The 22049-nt window shown below is 38.2% G+C and overlaps 1 protein-coding gene across 3 annotated transcripts in view; it reads left to right on the top strand.

The window, feature by feature from the left end:
• The window catches only part of LOC116837437 (histone-arginine methyltransferase CARM1-like), a 125879-nt gene that overhangs the window by 31375 nt on the left and 72455 nt on the right, over window positions 1-22049 (top strand). For 2 of the 3 annotated variants that reach the window (XM_032801798.1, XM_032801797.2), the window contains exon 2: window positions 8800-8925. The exons of the other annotated variant lie outside the window; for it this stretch is intronic. In XM_032801798.1, the coding sequence (XP_032657689.1) occupies window positions 8800-8925 (126 nt within the window). The remainder of the gene's footprint in view (window positions 1-8799; window positions 8926-22049) is intronic. 3 annotated transcript variants of the gene reach the window in all.

The following is a 22049-nucleotide window of genomic DNA, read 5'->3' on the forward strand; positions in this document are numbered from 1 at the left end:
TTCAGATTGCTGTCCAGAGCGGTCACAATGGTGCACGGAGGCCAATACTATCGAATTGCGGTCACACTAACCCAAATCCGATATGGTAATACCGATTTCAGCACTACTCCTCTCGTCGAGGAGGAGTACAGAAACCGGTTTAAAGAGCCTTTTATATCGATATAAAGGGCCTTGTTGTGTGGACGGGTGTAGCGTTAAATCGGTTTAAACACGTAGTGTAGACCAGGCCCCAGAAGCATTAGATGATAGAAATGATAAGGGTCTCCACTAGGAATAATAATCTTTATACCTGATTCTTTTTTTTCAGGTTACAGAGGTGCCAATAATTCTAATTTTCAAAACATTACAGATCAAAAAGTGGCATTGTCCATAGTTCCTTTTTGATATGCTCAGCCTCAAGAGAACCCATTCCCAGGCTAGCATAATGTTGAACTTTTGAATTATTTGATAGATCTCAGCAGCATATAGATTGTTGATCTGTAACTCATCTGCTCAATAGTAGCTCCTCATTTTTCCATCTCCTCCTTATTCACGATCTCAACTGCATAAATGTTGACATACATTTTCTAAAATCATAACTTATATTTTCTCTTCAGTCTTGCAGACCTTGTAAATCTTTTGAGCATCTCACTGTGGGGCAGTCTGTGTTACCAAGTACAAAGAAAGAAAATAACTATTCTGTTTGCTTTCTTTCTTTCCTACAAATAGGCAGTGATCTGATAGAAAAGTGACAGATTATTGCCAGCAGTGAAAATACAGATACAGCAATAAAGATAACTTTAACAACTACTATACTAATGTAAGAGAAATACTTGGTGTATATTTATAAAAGTTGGTGTGTATACTGCAGTTGGTCAAGTTTTATAAACCTTGTAGTTTTCAATGTATTAATACTTCTGAGACATAACAGGTAGTCATGATGTTTGTCTGTAATAGAAAGAACCAGTTTTTGTTTTGCCATAACAGTCTATAGTCTGTTTGCCATTCATGCAGTGATGAGACCACTGCTGTTTTCCATTTCCTGGATTTCCTTCCCCCGCCCCCCCATCCATGACAATATGAAACTTGACTGTGCTGAGGCCCTCAACTGATTCATGCTTTGTTGTATCATAAGCAGTATTTCAGGCTCTAGTCCTTGAAGATATTAAATTCTGGATGCAGAGGGAATGTCAGACATTTTATTTCAGCAAGATAACTTGAGTCCAGACCAGTCCTGCCATATGTACTCGTATGTCCCCTCTTCTTAGAATTCTCTTTTAGGTGACTGAAACTTCTGTTTCTGGTCTCTTTCTTGCTGATTTAGTAGATCTACTGTTGGAAACCAGTTCATATTATTGTGCCTGTGATTGTGGATTACTGTGATATCTACTTGGGTACAGCTTTGAATCTTTTCTTACATTACTGTGTGGCAACTTCAGATGCATTGTCTTGTTCAGTAGATAAAGGTCACATATATAAATGCTCATTATCTTAGTCACCTTATTCTTTCTCTGACTTATGATTTCTCCCCCCCCCCCCCTTGCCTTCTCTAGATTGTTCACATTTTTCTTCCCTGTTCAACATTTGCAATCTAGGTATCATTATTTCCAAAGATATTCTGTAAAAGATGCTAAAGATGTTTATGATTCCACCTTTCTTAGCTCTACCGGATATGTTGGCTTTCCTTCCAAAAGAAACTTTCTCATTCCTGTTACTATCTTTAAGATAATGAACCATAAAAACTGAATGCCATTGGTTTTTAGCAACCTAGTTGCAGGACTCTGGTTCAGTGTGCACTAATCAGTATGGTCATCTCTTATGTTACAACAATGTGACATCTTGGCATCTTCTCTTTAGGTGGCCAGCTCTCTTCTCACATTATCAACAAAAGTATAAATCATGTAAATCAAGTTTTAAAGTTGTAAAGAATCTGCGGATAGAAGCTCAGTAATTTTAGTCAACCTCCCAGGTGGGAATTTTTTAAATTGGTGAACGTAAAAACTATTAAACGCTGCATATTAGCAGAGACTTTTGGACTTATGGATCATGCACATTTCCTTATTTGTTTATAAACCAACTAAGCAAATGGTACAGTATCAGTGAAAGCAATAAATCATAATTAGGTGTGTAGCAAGATCAGATTATGTGGCAGATCAAAAAAAGTGGGCCAAACATTTATACTAGTATGGGTGGGTGGGTGGATGAATATGGAAGCCATGCGAGGTACTAATCTTTTAGCTTCTTCTGAAATGTGTAATGCAAGACTTTCTATTTCTATAAAATAGCCTGCATTTTAAGACAGAGATTGAAGGTGACGAGACTGCCAGATTCTCACTAATCAGTGCTTTTCCTGCAAGGATCAATAGTCAAATAGTTATTCATTCTGTTTCCTAAGTTTCTAAAACTGTTTCTTGGTTCTGAAATCTTCTCCAATAGTCTTACTGTGTTCTCACACTTGTAATCTCTTTTCCTAAATAAATGATTAATCTTCTGGGAAACTGGATTCAGATGTTTTTGAGCTGGCTGGCAGTATTGTATAAAATAGCTTCCAGAGCAGTTGAAGATCCAAATATCTCTTTTGTGCAACACTTTTGAGTTATCATTCCTTCGTCTCAAAAATGAATTTCTTCTTGGGATCCATTCTTAAGACTGCTACATTTTAGAGAAACAAATTTTAACCTGTGAAGACTTTATTAATTTCCCACCAACATCAAAACTCCCTTCAGAGCAAAGTTTCAAACATTTGTTAATTGCTTCAAAGATGCTGTCCGTCTCCAGTAATGCTTAGCTTCTGAGAAGCTCTAGTTTAGTTTCAGTTCTGACTGTACTACCAAAATGGTGCTAATTAGGTATTGTGAGTTCATATAGCAGGCTTGCGTTTGCTCCTTCAGCCTTCATCCAACTTGAATTATCAATTACATTAGACTTTTACCGTGAACAAAGTATTGGCTTGACTGCATTAGGCACTGATGACTATTAATAGCTCTCTTGGGTTCAGTGCTTGTTTTTTATCACTAGTCTGTCTTAATGAACTCAGTTCACTGCCATTCATAATAGTCTCACTTATGATCCCATCATTGCTCAGCATGAAGATGATTTACCGCTTGTTTTTCTAGCATTAACAAGATACTCTAGCAAGTATTTTTCTTTAGAATGAGGAGGGCTGTAATTTCTATAGAGCATTGATCTGGGACTCAGTAGACCTGGGTCCTATTCCTAGCTCTGCCACAGTTCTGCTGGATGACCCTGGGCAAGTCACGTCACCTCTCCCTGCCTCAGTATCCCCATGAGTCAAATGGGGATGTTACTGACTTCCTTTGTAAAGTGCTTTGAGATCTACAGATGAAGGGCTATATAAGAGGTAGGACTGTTATCATTTATTCTGACTCTGAGAGACCAGTAATTATATCATGTGTATCATCACATCTAGCTAATACTTGGTTTCAGATCTTGAAGAACTTAACTCCAAACCTGATGTGAAGAAAACGTTGCTCCCAACCTTGTCATTTTAAATGACTGATGGCAGCCAAATTGTTCCTCCAAATAATGTGCTCCTGGTGACTGTGTTTGGTAGGGAGGGAGTTCTCGCTTTGTATAAAATGGTGTTATTAATATCTACTGGAATCTTAAGTAGTGGCTTATGGGGAGCATTCATTTTAGTTCTATTGGTGGATTGTGAGGCTTAATTTATTAATGTTTTACAATTTTTTGAGATCCTTGGGTAGTGTTTCTTAAAAGAGAGAGAGAATATTTACAAGTCCTTACCTTACTGTCTAATATGATCATGCATGAACTCCAGTTAATTGAGAATGCTGCTATATTCCTTGTGAGAGGACAAATTATCAAAATACACTATGACCATTTGACCACTAGCTGATTACTAGTCCAACAAAGTATCAGTTATATAATCAACTAAAAATTAGATAAGATGAAGTGTCATGAATTGTTTTGTTTTTTTTAATGGACATAACTGACCTTTGAACCACTTAGGGTATATACTTGTTCATTAGCCTATTTGTTTATAAGCCGACCACCCAAGATGGATAGGTAAAAATGGCAAAAACTGTACAACCCTTTCATAAGCTGACCCTGTATTTCAGGGGTTGGCAAACTTTGGCTCCTGGCCCATCAGGGTAAGCCACTAGCAGCCTGGATGTTTTATTTACCTGGAGTGTTTGCAGGCACGGAGCCCCTCAGCTCCCAGTCGCTTTGGTCCACTGTTCCCAGCCAACAGGAGCTGCGGGAAGTGGCAGCCAGCACATCCCTCGGCCTGCACCACTTCCTGCAGCTCCCATTGTCTAGGAATGGCCACTGGGAGCTCATGGGCTCCATGCCTGCAGATGCTTCAGGTAAACAAAATGTCCCGACCCACCAGCGGCTTACCCTGACAGGCCAGGAGCCAAAGTGTGCCGACACCTGCTATATTTTAAAAGTTGGCATCACAAGAAACACGCAAAAGTTTTGCTAGAATTATTTTAATGAAATCTAATAAAAAACCTATTATAATAATAACTGAACAAATATGTAGTCACCTTCAAAATTACCGTCAATGTTCTAAATATCCGTTTACTGATTGTAAAGTCTCATGTTGCTCTAAGGTACTTATTTAAAAAGTCTTAAAATCCTTCGAAGTCCAAATCAGTTTCCGATTCACCAAACAGTTCATTAAACTCGGCTTCAGTCACAGCTGCACCTGCATTGTCACCGTAGATGTCAGCAGGTCATCTTCAGACTCAGATTCCTTCTCATCATCAGCCTTTGTTGTGTCATCATCAAATATGGCATTGTCTTCTGACCTGTCGAGCTCATTGCTGATACAGCATTTCCGAAATGATTTTTCTGTCATTTCTGAGGGAAAAGACTCCCACACGTCCTTGACCCACTGGGCAACCAGATTGATTTCGGGCTTCATAAGATTCCTGCCTTTTGCCAACTTCGCCATGCCTGAGCACATCCATTCAGACCACATTTCGTGTAGCCTGTCTTTAAATGGTTCGTTCAGGCAGGCATCAAGTGGTTGTAGAACAGAAAGTTAAGTCTCCAGGTATTACAGCCAAAGTTGGTTTTTTGGCCACATTTTTCACCTCATCCATCTTGTGTGCCCTGAACATGTCCCAAACAAGCATAGCAGGTTTCTTGAAAAGTGCTCCTGGTCTACCAGATCTCAAAGGAAAACTCAAGGAGTATGAATCCTCACAAAAGAAGAAACCAAAGAAAAGGATTTATATGAGACCATGTGAAATGAAACCACTGAGATTTGTGCAGCTTTAGTTTTAGGTATAAATCCAAAGATGACACAAGTTAATCCTTGGAAGGATACTGTGGATCTGTTTCTGTATGTCCTGCACTTGTTCTAGACTCAGGTCTCGTTGATGTTACTGAGAATTATGTGACGCTTACACTCAGGTTATTACTCTACTAGTGATCTCTCCCCAGTCTCTACATTTTAAGTTACAGGTGTAGTATATGCTGCTGGCTCTTTAAAAAGTACTGTATGTGAGCACCCTTTCATATTGGCAGTGAAAATATTACACACTGGGAAACTGACAAGAAGAAATCTGCCTGAACCACAATATTGAACTTGCTCTCCTGAGCTCCTCCCTAAATTTTACAAAAGCTGGGATCCACGTCCAGATTCATTTGTTATTGTCATATGTTATGGCTCAGTTCTATCTAAGGGGCTGACTCAGAACACCTGGATTTTGGAGGAGTAAGTCTCCAAATCTGGATCTGTACTCTTACAGTTGAAGTCTGTCTATACAAAAAGCCACCCAGTAAATCTAGCAATATAGATCTGTCTTCCATATTAGCTCCAGTCCCTCTTTGTAACTTTGTACTGTGTAAAGAGAACAGGAGTACTTGTGGCACCTTAGAGACTAACAAATTTATTTCAGCATGAGCTTTCGTGAGCTACAGCTCACTTCTTTGGATGCATAGAATGGAACACACGGACAGGAGATATTTATACATACAAAGAACATGAAAAGGTAGAAGTATGCATACCAACAGGAAGAGTCTAATCAATTGAGATGAGCTATCATCAGCAGGAGAAAAAAAATGTTTGAAGTGATAATTAAGATGACCCATAGAAGGTGTGAGGAGAACTTAACATAGGGAAATAGATTCAATTAGTGTAATGACCCAACCATTCCCAGTCTCTGTTTAGGCCTGAGTTAATTGTATCTAATTTGCATATTAATTCGAGTTCAGCAGTCTCTCTTTAGAGTCTGTTTTTGAAGTTTTTTTGTTGCAAAATTGTCACCTTCAAGTCTGTGACTGAGTGGTTAGAGAGGTTGAAGTGTTCTCCCACTGGTTTTTGAATGTTATGATTCCTTATGTCAGATTCGTGTCCATTTATTCTTTTGCGTAGAGACTGTCCAGTTTGGCCAACGTACATGGCAGAGGGGCATTGCTGGCACATGATGGCATATATCAGTTGTGTACTGGTACACAGTACAAAGTATATAACTTTGTACTGGGTATCAGCCTTAGCACTTCCATGAAACTTCTGCTAAATTTTTCAATCAGGATATCTGATTGTGGGCACTAGATAAATTGACAGAAGAAAGTAAGTTGCACACTGAGAAAACAGTAACATTAATAGAATAGCAGAAGAGTGAAATTCACTCTTGAATGCGTGTGTGCTCACTGTTCCAAAGAGATTGTTTGAACTGGTTCTTTGATAAAGAAAATGTCTCATTTCCCAAAGATGAGGTCTCTGCACTGGACTGTGGCTGTTTAGATATTGCCGTTTTCAGTGGGGACTGAACCCTGGAGAGATTTACCGTGAAAAGCACAGGCCTCTACTACTAGAACTAAAGGAGAACTCCCATATAACTGTGGGGAAGTAGTTGATTGCATAGTGACTTTGGCTTGTTACTTGAGGAGGTTATATGTATTAAGCAATTATATTACTCGTGGACCATCCTGATGTGTTCATGGGCATGATCCAGGGAGGAAGGTACATGCATACATAAGTGTGTGTGTGTGTGTGTGTGTGTGTTGAAACCCAAATTTGTAGGTATTTGTCTGGGTTTGTACAAGCTCAAGTTGGGAACACACGCTTGAAAATTTGTAGGTTTTGAATAGTTAAGCCTAAAATAACATATAAAATGTGTATTAGAGTGGCCACTGTCTTTATATTGTATTTATTTCTCACCACTGCAGATCTCTTTGAAGTGCAGAGTTTGAAAAAAGTACCTCACACCTCCTAGCTCCAGGACTAAGCCCAATGGTCAGAAGGGGTGTATGTGTGCTGTTATGTATCTCTCCTTTCCTCTAGTGGAACTTCCTGCTTTTTAAGAGAATGAATATAGTGTATTTGATGGACAGTATGTTACCATTAACTTTCTGTTGAATTTCTGTTTTTAAATGTAACTTACTAAATCTTTTGCTTTTTTGTGTTACCTTTCCCATCCTGGCCTCACTCTAGTTATTTTCTTTCATGTTCTATACCAGATCATTGCATATTTTTCCTACGTTATTTTGACTGTCTGTACCCTCTGTCCCTTCTCTCTCAATCCACTTTCTTACGTCCTTTTCTTTCCTTACACTATATGCTCCATCTTCTCCCCTGTGCTTTTTCTCATTTGTCCCCCCAAATCTCTTCTCCTCCCCCTCAACACTCACTCATTCAGCTCTACCAACCCATTTACTTACTTGTAGGTCTTGAAAAAATTACTAGACACTTAACTGACAGAGGATTACACTAAAATTACACAGAGGATTACACTATAATGAGAGGAGCAACTGTCTGGAAACAGTGAGATGGTATCTCTTCCCAACTCCCAAATATCAGGGAAAAGGGAAAGTGCTGGGACTCCTATGAGGGTATTGTCTCTGAAAACACTGGAGCTTAGATACTATAGTGATGAGTGGCAGTTTAAAACCCTTTTTGAGGGCTTCATCTTTGGTAGCCTCTGCTTTGTAGATGCCAGATAAATTTGAAGCTTTCCAGCCATTCTCATGTTGCTGGAAGTCAGGGTGAATATTGTTACAGGGCGTGCACACATGCAAATTGTGTCATATGCTCACCTCCTGACAGCTGCAAGATGGTTCTGAGAGAATCTGATCATTCACCATTTTCTAACCCTCTGATTTTGGATCTTTCTCCCCAAAGAGTAGTGCCTGTGCTTACCTCAGCTGAAGAGTTCTTAAAAGTGTATTCTTGTTAAGCCAAATAGTTGGATCATTATCACTCAAGTTGTAGAAAGTAGGGTTTGTGGGTGGATTTCATTTTGCACACAGCGTGGTATAGTATAACTGTATTTAGTGACACCCAAATGCCAAAGATGCAAAAGAAGGAAAAATTGCTGAAGTTCCTTCATTCGGTTTTGTTGCTATAGCTCAATTCCTATATTTTTCTTTGCAACTCCACTGGTTAGAGCAGCAGGTTCTGAACCAAAGGTGTGACCCAAAAGTCGTTTGTTTACAGGACTGCCTGCACCAGCTGAGCAACCAGTAAAATTCCACTGTTGCTAAGACCCTCTGGGAACCCAGGGCTGTGGAGAGAAGTAACTCACCTTTCTTCCTCCTGCTGCATCTACTTCTGCCTTGCCCTCCCCAACCCCCTGCAAACACAGCACAGCTCACAAAGGCCTCTGGCATATGGATGGTAGGGGGATGAATTTTCAGCCATTTTGTGGATTGTGGGGTGGCGGGGGAGTTTGAGAATCATTGTACTGGAAAATAAATTTCCCCCTTAAATTGCCTATCTTTAGTGCATACTTACAACAGTTTTAAACTGTAGATATCTATACTTCTGTTTGTGTTATGTGTTTAAATTTTTAAAAATTTCTAAAGTATTTTTTTCCCCTTCAGCTGATGGAGTCTGTGTGTTTAAATGCTTGGTTAACAGAGACACTGAATACTGTCGTGTGGGCAAAGAGTCTGTCCTAATTACACTGGGGTACAACAGTGTCTTACTCCAATTCAAGTCACATTCTGGTAAGTGCTTGCCGCATCACGGACATCTTGCATTTCTGAGAATTGTCTTTCTCTCCTTTTGCTGCTCTATGAATATTTTTACTAAAACTCCTCCTATCTTTTCCCTCTGTTCTACATTATCTATTACACACTGTAATATGTTATGAAGTTTATGATCCATGTGACTTGACATATCACTCTGAGATTCTAACAAGCCATTGACATACAAGGCATCAATTTTCAAAAACACCACCAGAAACCCATTCTTATTCTTGAGGACAGATAACAGTTGAATATGGTACTCTTAACATTTCATCCTTGATAAATGCAAGTAAGTCTGTGTGTGTAAGAGCCAGCAGTTTTTTAATTGTCCTGAAAGCTGTCCTTACCTTAAGGCTAAGCTTTTCATCTGTACAGTTGTGTCGTTGAAGAGTTTGGTAATTCAAATGCTTTTGAAACCAGCAATTCCTTACTGTTTTTAGCTTTTCTACCAAAATATAAGCACCTACGCCCATTGGTGTACTGTAACATACACCTGCAGTCTGTATGTATTCTGTTTCTGTACATTAGTGTACTACTGATGCTGAAAAAGAATTCCACTGTCATTCTTTTAAGATAGATATCATGACCTTTCATATTGCCTCACCATCACCAGTACGGATAGAGGATTATGTTCTCACCAATGTAGAAACAATCATGTACTGGGCAGCACCATCAGCCAGGATGGTGGAACAAGCCAGGACACCAGAACAAAATCAGTAAAGCCAGGAACACCTTCAGGAGCTTAAATACAGTCTGGAAACCCTCAAAATACAACACAAAAACCAAACTCAAGATTTATCGGAGCTGTGTACTTTCAACATTACTTTATAGTACAGAATGCTGGGGAATGAGAAAGTATGACATGTCCAAATCATCTTCATTCCATACAGTCTGCCTCAGAAAAATTCTCCATATCTTTTGACCCAGGACAGTCTCAAACCAAGATCTATTGACACTAGTGCAGCCAAGAAGATCTGAGCACCATCATTACCAGGAAGCGCTGGAGTTGGGTTGGCCATGTGCTTTGGATGGAAACTGTTTCCATCAGCAGAGTAACAAAAAGGTGGACACCTGAAGGCAAGCAAAAATGAGGCCGCCTGAAAACAACATGGCAAAGAGCTGTGGAAGCCGAGCTGAAAAACCTGGGCACAGCTGGGTAACCACTGAAAGACTTGCCAGAAACAGACAGGAGTAGAGGAGCTTTGTTGCTACCCTAAACGCCAGAGGTGTAATGGGAACATCATGATGAGGATGATGATGAATAGAATTTTCGTTTTTCTAGATCACCTGGTCTTTGGTCAGGTACCACAACTGTTACTACCACGACCACCTCCTGGCAGTTTTTAAAAGTGATGTATTAGATCATCTCACTTGCATCTATAAGGGAAAATCATTCATGGATCCTCCTACATTGCTAGAGCAACACAGTTACAAGGTAAAATTATAGCTCGGTATTGTTTCCCACAAAATAGTGTCACAATTGAGAAGAAATAATCCTTTTTAAAAAAATGCCAAAACAGTGTTTATAGAACAATTCAGTAATAAATGGGGACTTGACAAATAATCAGAATAGCTGTGTGGATGAATTATTGGATAAATCTTCAGTGCCAGGGTTTGAATAATTTATTTTAAAATTCTGACTGTTCTTGACCTTTCCCATTGTTTTGACATTATACAGTACACCAGTGTAAAACCACACTTTGACCTTTCAGTTATCTGTTTGCTAAATTTCCGAGCTGTTTAACAGATCTTTCCATAAATCTGTGATGGATGTCTTGAGGATTTAGCCAGACAAGTTTTTCTTTTTTTAATGTTTTCTGTATTCTCCAAAGTGTCTCATTTAGTCATTAAGGTCTCAATGCTGCAGAGCATTTTAGGTTTAGGACATCAGGACGCAAGGACTCTGTTTTTTCTTCTACTTCCCTCTGCTGCAAACAGCGGGAAAAGGTCACTCCAAACAAACACTCAAAAGTGTCAACAATGTCCCCTGCCCAGCTCACTCTGTTCCACAGGGGAATGGCCTTGACATTAGGGGACAAGTGCAGTTTTGCCAGGAAAGAAAGATTCATGAGGCTTGGTCCTACTCTTTAGAGAATCTGATATAGTTATTAATACAGCTTCATATTATGGAACTGTTAACTAAAAAGTTTATAAGAAATTGAGAATACAGTATTACATGTAGCTAGTTGGAAACAAGCCATTGTCCAATGTTCTCTTCATTATATTTGAAAACGGGAAAAAAATAAATTGAAATGTCCATGTAAATCCATGCAAGTTACTTTACCCAGAGATACAAAAAAAAGTGTTGAGTTTAAAAAAATACCCTGTTGATATCAAATATATGTACCAGCTGCTGAGTAAACTTGAAGTTGCCAGTAAAAATGGCATTTCTTTTTGCATGATTCCTGAATGACAAGTTAAATAATATTTTAAAGATAGTACACTGTATAATACTGAACAGTGCCCCAGTTGTGAGAAAGCGAACAACATTTTATGAATTACAGATTAAAGGACAGCAGCCGTTTTTTGTCTGGTGTCCTAGACATAGGCCTTATTGGTGCATATAATTTTTTTTTTTTTAAATGAGAGAAAATAATGCTGTTGTCTGCAAACTTGAAGTGAAGTCTTTGTCCTTTTAAATTTCAAGAGATTTTTATAGTTATGAAAATATGTTTTAGTAGCTGTGCGTTCTCAAAGTCCTATTTCTTTTCTAGATGGGGAAAAATTCATGCCCCACTTGTGCCCAGGCAGAGAACTGTTGTTCTGTGCCTTTCTGCCTCCAGCATTTAGACAGCAGTAAATCATAGACTATATCCTCCATTTCCTGCTGAACATATGTGCAACATCTGAATAGGCTCAAGCAGGCCATGAAAATGAAAGTTAATGTATCTAGTACCTACAGGCTTTTCTTTCAAAAACAAAGATCATTTATTTGGAACAGATTAACCAACCAGTCTGTAGCCCATCTGTGGTAGGTTTGGTGTGTAAGTCTGCTCCATAGTACAGATGCCCTGCTTAATTTAGCACAGAATTACATGATGATGATAGGATAAATTGCTCTTTCAGGGTGGCCATAGGAATGCAGATTCCTCCTTTACAATCCTCCTAGTCCTAGCATATTGTTATTTGAGGAATGACTCCAGAAATCAAACAGACAAGCAAACAGTAGTTGTGTTTACACAGTCTAATCAACTCAATTCTCAAATCCTTTTAAAAAAAACAAACAAACAAACAACAAAATCGGACAGCAACAATACTCTCTGCTACATGCAAGTAGGTACAGTAAAAGGGGGGAAAGGAAATAGGTTAGCTATAGTTTTTCATTTTAAGTATTTGATGTTATTGATCTCCAGGCACAGAATTTTTACATATACAGTAAATATTAGATTGCCAAAAGAATGTATTTGCTATATGAATAAATTTGTATCTGTTGATGCAATATGGACCTAAGCAGACATAACGTAATTGATAGTGACTTTTTAAAATTATGCCTGTACTTGAATGCAACAGCACATAGGTGTGTCAAAAATGCAAATACTCATATTATGTTCCATGCAAAACACCTGTACATTTGTTCCATTGTGGTGCCCAGACCTCGTTGTGAAATTTGCACATAGAGACCACTTTGCTCTCTGGAAAGGCTCTCCTATGGCTAGATTGTCCGCTGATTAATTTGTTCATATATTTTTGCACACCTCTCTATTGAGTAATTTTTGGTTGCACTAGGTCTTTTAGCTGTGATTCTGAAAATAATCTGATATTTGTTCACTCACTTTTGCTTTTTCAACTTCAGCTGCACATTTAGGCCCTGTTTCAACAAAATACGTAAGCAAATGCTTAATTTTAAGCATGTGAGTAGTCTCTGACTACTCACATGCTTCAGTGAGACTGGTCACATGCTTAAAGTTAAGCACCTGCTTAAGTGTTTTGCTGATTCAGAATCTTAATATGCATCATGTGAAGTTCTCTCCAATATAACAATGTAATCACTTGCTAGTTTCCTTTTAAAGTTCTGACTTTTTTCCATGGAACTTTAAAAAGAGGAGATGGTTTGCTTCACCTAGACCTGCTTTATTACAGTCAGTTTAGAGCAGGGTTAAATTCATAGAATTTACTGAAAAAAATCTTAAATGTTACTAATGCATAAGAATAAAGTGAAACTGTATTGGAAAATGTATATATGCACAACTGCACCCCTAGTTTTGCAGATATAAATAGAGATCCTGGTCCTGGAGTGCCCTGGCTGCTTTCACCTCTCTGTGGGTTCACAGTGCCCTAAAGTTTTAACTCAGTGGAGGATCTCTCCAGAATGAGAGGAACAATCATTTGTTAGACATCAAAATATAGTTGTTCATTAAAATAGTTACCACTGTAACCTGTATTGCTTCCAGGGAGGTGTGTGCTTCCTCATTGTTTCCCAGGCTCTGTTTGTAGTGCATGATCCACATAAAGTGATATTGAGACCTGCTGTTCTGTTCTCTCTCTGGATGGCTCAGTAAATGATTTTTATGCCTTCTGTTATATTTCATGTCTGTTATTCTTGCTGTTGGCACTTCGAGTCTGCCATCCCCCTTGAGTGATAGCTTCCATTGTCATGACCCTCCCGGACTCTCTACTCTTTGATCCAATGAGGGAGTCTGCCAACCAAAAACTTACATGCTATTTTGAATATCTCACTGACTATTTGCAAGGCAATAAGATCTAAAGCAAGGGTAGGCAACCTATGGCACGTGTGCCAAAGGCTGCATGCAAGCTGATTTTCAGTGACACTCACACTGCTCTGGTCCTGGCCACTGGTCTGGGGGACTCTGCATTTTAATTTAATTTTAAATGAAGCTTCTTAAACATTTTTAAAACCTTATTTACTTTCCGTACAACAATAGTTTAGAAATATATTACAGACTTATAGAAAGAGACCGTCTAAAAACGGTAAAAGGTAGTACTGGCACGCGAAACCTTAAATTACAATGAATAAATGAAGACACAGCACACTATTTCTGAAAGGTTGCCGACCCCTAAACTAAAGGGTATCGCAAGGGCTAATCTGATTCTGCTGCTGCCATGTTATCTCAATGTGATGTGATATGCTGCTTGTTTTTCAGAACCTCTTATTCCTCCAATTTCTTGCTTAGTTTATCTGTGTGAATATATCCATTGCTTGTGTTTTAAGATCAGCAATTGGTAAAATGATTTTAAAGAGGGGAATTAAGGGAGCAGAAGAAAGATCAGTCGAATCTTGCCAGTTTTTGTGTGTCATGTGACATCCCACCGTTGCTCTAGGACAGCGGTTCTCAAACTGTGGGTCGGGACCCCATTTTAATTGGATCCCCAGGGCTGGCTTAGATTTGCTGGGCAGTGGGGCTCAGGTTATAGGCCCCCTGGCTGAGGCTGAAGCCGTTGGGCTTTGGCTTTGACCCCTTCCCCACCAAGGGAGTGGAGCTTGGGCTTTGGCTCTCCAACCTGGGGCAGTGGGAATCAGGTGGGCTGAGGCTTCGGTCCCCACTCCTGGGGTCATGTAGTAATTTTTATTGTCAAAAGGGAGTCATGGTGCAATGAAGTTTGAGAACCCCTGATCTAGGAATTAATCCATGTTGTTTTCTTTCTCCCTGCATGGTAATACTTATTTTTTGAAGTTTAATGTGGTTTATCAAATGTGAAAACTGTGTAATCCAGTGTTTTTTTCTTTTATTATGTAGCTGTGTGAGTTAAAACATATTTTTGCTTTTTGTTTCCTTCATGTCTTTTTTTTAGTTCTGATCTGGATAATTTTAAATTTCCAGATTTTCTGTTTTACAGTCAATATTATTAATATTCCACCAAAGTGTCTGAGTAAATGACATGAAGACAGTTACTTGGAAACTGATTTTTTTTTTTTTTCAGCTCAGCCATAGCTCTCTTCACCACTGTTTGATCCACGTGCATGTAAACCTCTACATAATGGAGCTGTTTTTCTCTCAGAAGAGGGGGTTATCTAGCTGAAAAAGTCATGTTATGGTTTGTTTGCCATCTTCTTTAATGTTATCTGGTAGCTCTGTTCTCAGTCTCAGCAAAGACATGCCTTGGAATTTCCAAAGAGTGTTTCAATCAATTTTTTTCTCGATTTTGCATTGAAATTTTAAAATTTGTGCCTTAGGGAAATGTCTGCACCTGGAGTGTTTCACTCCCACTTAATTTTCAATTGTCATGTTCCAGTGAGAGTACAGGGTTTGTTGGGTTCATTTCTTGTTTAAATATATATTCTAGTTCAATCAGTTAAGCAGGACAGGTATTAGACAATATTGGCATTATTTTGAAATTGAGTTGGTTAACTATTCTACAAACTGCTGTATCTACCAAGTCATTCAAGTGTCAGTGTGTCATGAACAAGGGTGGGCCTTGGTTTTGTTGGACCCCCTATGAAGCAAGGTGTTCAGGGACCCATCTCCATCTATATGTAGCTGGGCATGTAATATTATGCCTGATGAAATGGGGTTGTGTATGTAGAATTGCTGAATGAATGAAATAATGTAGCCCTCTACTACACAGTTTATGTTCTCTTAACCCACTCCTCCCCCTGCAGATATTTTCGTTTGAGTTGATTTGACCCAAATTAAAATATTTCACTTTGATGGCTTGAAACAAACAGTTCCATTTTGAGTTCAGCATTAAACTGCATCTCCTGATGGTGCCATATTGCCTTGTGGCAGTGATAGGACCGTTGCCTGATGTCCTATTCTCTCCTGTGGGCCAGGCTCGGTGGCTAGACTATATCTCGCATGAGACATGATCAGAGGCAAAACACATTGCATCATGGGAGATGTAGTCTGGCTAGGCTGTCTGATCCATAGGAGAGAATGTGGGCATCAGACTCCTGAACTACAACTCCCATGATGGAAAGTGTCACCACCAGTAGATGCAGTTCAATTTGAACTGACTTGAAACAAAATATTTAGTATCAGTTCAGCAAACTGAAATAAAACACTTCGATTTGGAAATATCCAAATGGTCAGTTTCAATTGAAAATGCTGAAATAAAACATTTCACCATTTCGAAATGAAAAATTTTCAGAACTTTTCATTCTGGGCAAATTCTGATATGTCAACTTTCCATCCTAATTTGTGATGAAAACAAATATTTAAGAATCCTAATTTCCCATGGGACAGAAATTCCAATTTTTTGCTCAACTCCAGTCTAATATCATTACTCACCATAGTTCGTATGTTTCACAAAGTCTGGTGGTACTCTATGCTGGCCCTGTATTGTTTTCTGTGGTTAATCTATAGTACTTAGGATAGAAAACACACTATGCATAAACTTTGTTTGTTTAAATTTTTGGCTGGAATTTGATCAACGCTTTTTAAGGTACAGAGCTTTATTTCCTCCATGTGAACAGAGGGTAGTTTCAGGGTTTGTGTTGCTTTTAAAAGGTGAGTGTGGCAGTATGCGGTTTGTTTATGTAATTTATCAGTATCTTAAGACGTGGCGAAACATATTCTCTTTGAAATGATTAAAAATTAGGTTGTGGGAAACACTCCATGGATGATTGTCTTGGCTTGTACGTTGAAACTGTGGAATAAGTTTGGTAAAATACCATGCCATTAACCCATTACCTTTTGAAAACTAATAAAACATAATCCCTGCAAATCTGGAGTGCACTCCAGCAAACTAAAATCTGTACACTGATTAATGTATCTGTTGATTTCTGCCTGCGTTATGCACACTGGGACTGTGAGCCTTCACTCACTCTAGATTAAGTGAGGAGGAACATGTACCTGATCTCTCATGACAGACCTAGCGTCTCACCCCCATATATTCAACAGCCCTATTAGAGGATGCACCTAGATGTAGACATATAGCATTGTGTACATTTTCTTTAAGTATGATACAGAGCTAAAAAATTAGGCAATAACACATTTTCCATGTCGAACTAATAATTGTTTACTGTGGTGTATACGGTCTACAACCATGCTTCAGTTATGAAAATTAACTGTTACCAAACATGTCTGTTCTCTGTAATTAACATAGATTCATAGAGTTTACAGTTAGATGGGACCATTAAATCATTTGATCTGAACACCTGTATATCACAAACCATTACATTTCACCCGGTTACCATTGTATTAACCCCAATAACTTGTATTTTGGCTAAAACAGAAAGGCATCTAGTTTTGATGTGCAGATCTGAAAAGATGGAAAATCCACCACTTTCCTTTAGTTCTGAGATTGTAGTTTAAATTAGAGAGGTTCTGGACAGTTACAGTGATTATATAATCTTTGTGCAAAGTTGGGATGGAACTTTAATAGCCACATCTCATGGCATTGCTCTCTCCAATTTGCAGGATTATTTCTAAACACTCCATTATATCTCATACTTTACAATGCAAATAATAATTAAAACGTCCTGATTTAAGTTTATGTATAATCCATTTTAATATGAGGCTGATAAAATGGGTGATAACTTCCTGTAGCTCAAGTTGTTTTTGTAGCATTATAGTAGCTTGAAATTGAAGGTACTATTTTAATATTCTGCTGAAAAGACAGTTTGATGATGGTGATTGGCTCCTTTTATCATTATTGGTTTACTTTGGATATGAAGCACTTTGGTGCCATCAGTCCTGTTGCATATCAAAAAACCACAGTTGATATAAAATCCTCTCTGTATTTGCAAATTGGCCCATTGAGGACAAAGTCTGTGAGCATCAAGTTCTCCTGTATTGATGCGGGAAGTGATTCACCCACTAGTGTGCATGGGACAAAACCATTCCCAACATTTTTGCAGTAAGTTTGGAATCAATAGAAGAGCTTAAAAGGACAGAAGAGAAATCACTTGGAAACAAGCAGTAGAAATAACTGAATTAGTTTGCAAATTATAATGTAGTGTTCAGTCATCATGTTCACAAACAAATTATTTAATGTTGTTTGAAATGTTAATAAATTAAGTGTTAAAATGAACATCTGAATTCCATTTGTCTAGTCTGCCATGTTTATGGCTATGTAAAGGCTCACATTCTGCAGAATTTTTGTTGTTGTTGTTGTTGTTATTTTAAGAGAAAAATTCCTTTGCTTCCAAACTTGTGGCAGTCCACAAGGACTCCTGAGAGACTTTTCCTTCAGGTGTATGCTGCCCCTCTTGCAGTTGTTACTACTGCTGTTATTGTGTCTGCTGGGTCACTGCTAACTTCAAATCCCAATATATCATCTTGAGTATGTAAAAGGGTAGGTTGATTTGTTTTTGTTTTTTTCTGCATTAGATTCTTGGAAGATAGTCTATCCTTGATGAACATATACAGTTGATTTCAATGCTAATGCCATCATCAATGGTACTGTCCTTATCAAAGGGAGAATTAGCCCTCCATTTCCTTGGTTGGAGTTTTGAGATCCTCGTGTTGTGCATGTAAGAGTGTTTCTCTGATTAACAGTAGAAGAGCTGATGAACCTAGCAGGGTTTCATATATTCTGTATAACCCAATCATCACCTAGAGAGTCTTGTGTTCCTCTATTTCAGACATGGGACCAAATTCACTGCTGAGTAAACTTACAAATCACGGCCCAAATTTACTGTTAGTAGAACCACAACTCTCTAATTGCAGACTCCAGCCAATGTTCCATCTAATGTGTCTGAATTATTCTCCACTGCCTGAAATCAAAAGGGCTAGAGGCTAATTGTAGTATGCATTTATTTAATGACTTATCACTAGTGGTTTTATTTTTGTACTCTGTTTTTTTTTCCAATCGTGATTCTGTTTTTGCCATATTCTGTTTTGTTTTTCTCTCCCACGCCCTTCCAGTTTTATTACTGGAGGCCCCCACGGTGATAATGCTGAGAGACTCCATCTGCTCTGAGCAGATGGGAGAGGTGCACTAATATTATGTTCCATATTTGAGTATGTTTCATCTACAGTGAGGCTAGGCATCTCGCAGATAGAAATCAGTATAACTGTGTTGTTAATATAATGTCATGTAGCATTTGGTTGGCATTTTACAGTGGTACGGTACAGGTTGGTCAGCATGAGTTGTGACAGAGTATCGGGGCGTCTGCTCCGCTCTTGACAGAAGTCTGGGCTACTCACATCATAGGGGGACCCCCTCACAAAAACTCATTTATTGGTTTTATATCCTGGGAATTTAAGTCCTGTCTAGAACTTGCCTTTATTCAATGACTGCACAGTTCAGTTTTCATGCCCACAAAGGATCTTTGAACTGCTTCATTGCAGTCACTAAACACTAAAATAGTGTATAAACACGGTATAGATACAGTATGTCTCTGAAAGGTTACCAAACTGGATGTATAGATTTTCTTGGACTAGTGGGGATTTTTGGGTAACATTAATAACTACATCAGATGGCTGAGAGGTAGAGCTGGTAAAAAAAAAAAAAAAAAATTCCATTGAAATGTGTTTCTACAAAAAGTGGCTTTCCTCATTAATTTTTTTTTAAATCTCTTTTGTCAAAATAGATTGGTTTTAATTGGAAAAATATCTGAAAATTTAAAAAATCAGGTTTTTCTCGAAAAAACAGAACATTTCACAGAAAACTTTGAAAATGAAAAATTGTTCATTTGGTTTGAAATTTTTTGCAGGAAAAAATCATTTCCCAACCTGCTATATTGCAAAGGCAATTTGACAAAGAAGTATGGGTATCAGAGAAAAGCCACAGAGCAAACAACAACTGGGAGAGGGGAAGATCTGCCAAATTGAATGTATGCACAGTACAATGCGTAATATATTGGCAGGTCTGATTTCAGAACTGAAGATCCCTGTCTTAAAATGTTGGCAATATGAGGAAAATCTTCTCCTTAAAGCTATTTAGAATCTTATTCAAAGACTGAGGACCAGTTTCACAGGTGAGGAGCAAGTTAGTTCCTCTTACACCGATTTACAGACTGTAGAATCCCTTAGAGCTACTTGCATCTGCTCTAGTGCTGGGTAGTGGAGTCTAAGGGTATGTCTGTCCTGCAGAGAGAAGTGTTGAAACTTTGACAGATTTTTCCTTTCAACTGTTCATAGAACATTGTGAGTTAGATAAGTGTGGTTGGGATTTTGATTTTATTTAGCAAAAAATTATAATCACTTCCCCTCTCAAATTGATTTGAATTGCTTGATATTATGATATCGTCCTTCCAATTCTCAAGTTGTCCATTGTATCTTCAAGGAAGACCAAAGTAGAAAAGACCTGAATTTCTATTATTTAAAAAAAAAAGAAGAAAAAACTTTTTGGGACGCAGGTGGCGAAAAATTTTCAGGCCATCCTTATATGACATAAAGAAGCAAAAAGGGGCACAAAACCCAGTATCTTTTCCTTTGCAGATGACCTTTAAATGCTTTTGAAAATCTAATCCTCACAAGAACCTTGTGAAGTAGGTAGGTAAGTATTACTGTGTTTTACCCATGAAAAACAAGCAGGTAGGTTAAGTAATTTGCCCAAGGCAACAGTAGGAGCCTCTGTCAGAGCAGAGTTAGAGGAGTCTCGATTTTGAGACTCGGATTACTCGGCCATGTGCCACTTGGTTAAATAGTGCTGTACTTGGGTTTACAGACCACAAAACAATACCAATACTTTAAAGACACAGCACTGCAGAATCAAACTTGCAGGTAGTAGTATGGCACCATCTCTGGCAACCCAGCAGCCTTCTGAGAAGGGAATCAGTTCCGCTACCATCCTAGAAGGAAACATGTTGTATGGAGTCCTAAAACCTTGGTAAGGCACATGGGGCCATAGGTTTAACAGTAAATATTCTGTTTGTTCTTGAAAATCAAGCAGGAATGTTGAATAGATTTTTAGTGCCAAGTGTTTGGCACTTGATTGGAAAATGTAGAGTTATAATCAGGGCAACCCAGAAATGTGCCAGTTATGTGTTTAACCATTCTTGGGGTGGATTATTTGGAACTTTACTTTCAAACAAAGACTTGCAAGTAATTCTGATTCAACAAAGAGACTACAGAGAACAGTCAGCCTTAAGTTATCTAACTGTTTTTTTTTTGCTGGATATGAACACTGTTTTTTATTTTTCCAAGTAAAATTATAGTTGTTCCTACTGGCATGCAGCTTTGAAAGTCTGCTTCACATACTGAAGTTGAAAAGATATTTAAAATAAGACAATTTGGGATAAAGTGTTTGTTAAATACAGAAATATGCTAGTCCATTTTCATATTGGCTGGGGCAGTGTTTTGGACATGTCTCCAGATCTCCTGGAGCAGATTAAATTCCTAGCCTTCTGGGAAGTCAGAAAACTAGGTGTCAATCAAAGAACATTAGTCAATATATGATCGTGAACATATTCATAAGATCTGTGATGGTTATCAGCAGCTAGGAGTTGTAAATGTTAAAAGACTTTTGAAGAGATTTTTTGTGTTTAGTAGGATAATTAACCAGAAAGGAAAAATACTACATCAGTGTGGGGGCCGCAAATGGAACCAAAGGAGTTATTGGAAATACCTGCTTAACATAGAAGACAGGGTGGCTAGCAATGTTCTGCCTCCTTCAGGAACAATCTATGAATGAAATAATCACCCCATTCATACTAAAAAGAACCCAAAGTATGCAGCTTTTCCATTACAGATTGTCACTTCTGATTTATCTTCTGTTTCCATTTTATTTACAGTTTTTTCGTTCAGTTTTTACACAGTTAATGGTAAACATGTAGAATTATGCCTATTTACTGTGGGATTCACATAGACAAATGCAAGTAACTGAGGTTTCAGACAATATCTGAAAATGATAACCTTGTAATGAAGACGTTTTGCCTAAAAAAATCTACATGATTTCTTGTTAGGAACAGTCTTCTGTATGAGGAAGAGAACAAACATAAATTTAAAGAATCAAATCGCCAAGCTGCAATAATAATTTCTATCTGCAGGCTGATCTGGAATTTGAAGTTATTTATCTATAATTTCCTGCATAGTAAAAGACTCTCTCTTTAAACATGTGAAATTTGTAAAGGTTGAAGGGGCTTAGCATTTAAATTTCAGTAGATGGAAACAAAGTAAGAGGAGCAAGCTTTATGTGGAAGATTGATTCAGTCAGAAGCTGGATAGAAAGATGTGGGCATTTCAAACGTGAAATAATTTTTCATGGAAACATTGTAAACTGATGCTTTAATTTATTCAGCTAAGATTTTTTTTTCA

Source organism: Chelonoidis abingdonii, chromosome 6 (genome assembly GCF_003597395.2).
Source record: "Chelonoidis abingdonii isolate Lonesome George chromosome 6, CheloAbing_2.0, whole genome shotgun sequence".
In the NCBI taxonomy this organism is placed as follows: Eukaryota; Metazoa; Chordata; order Testudines; family Testudinidae; genus Chelonoidis; species Chelonoidis abingdonii.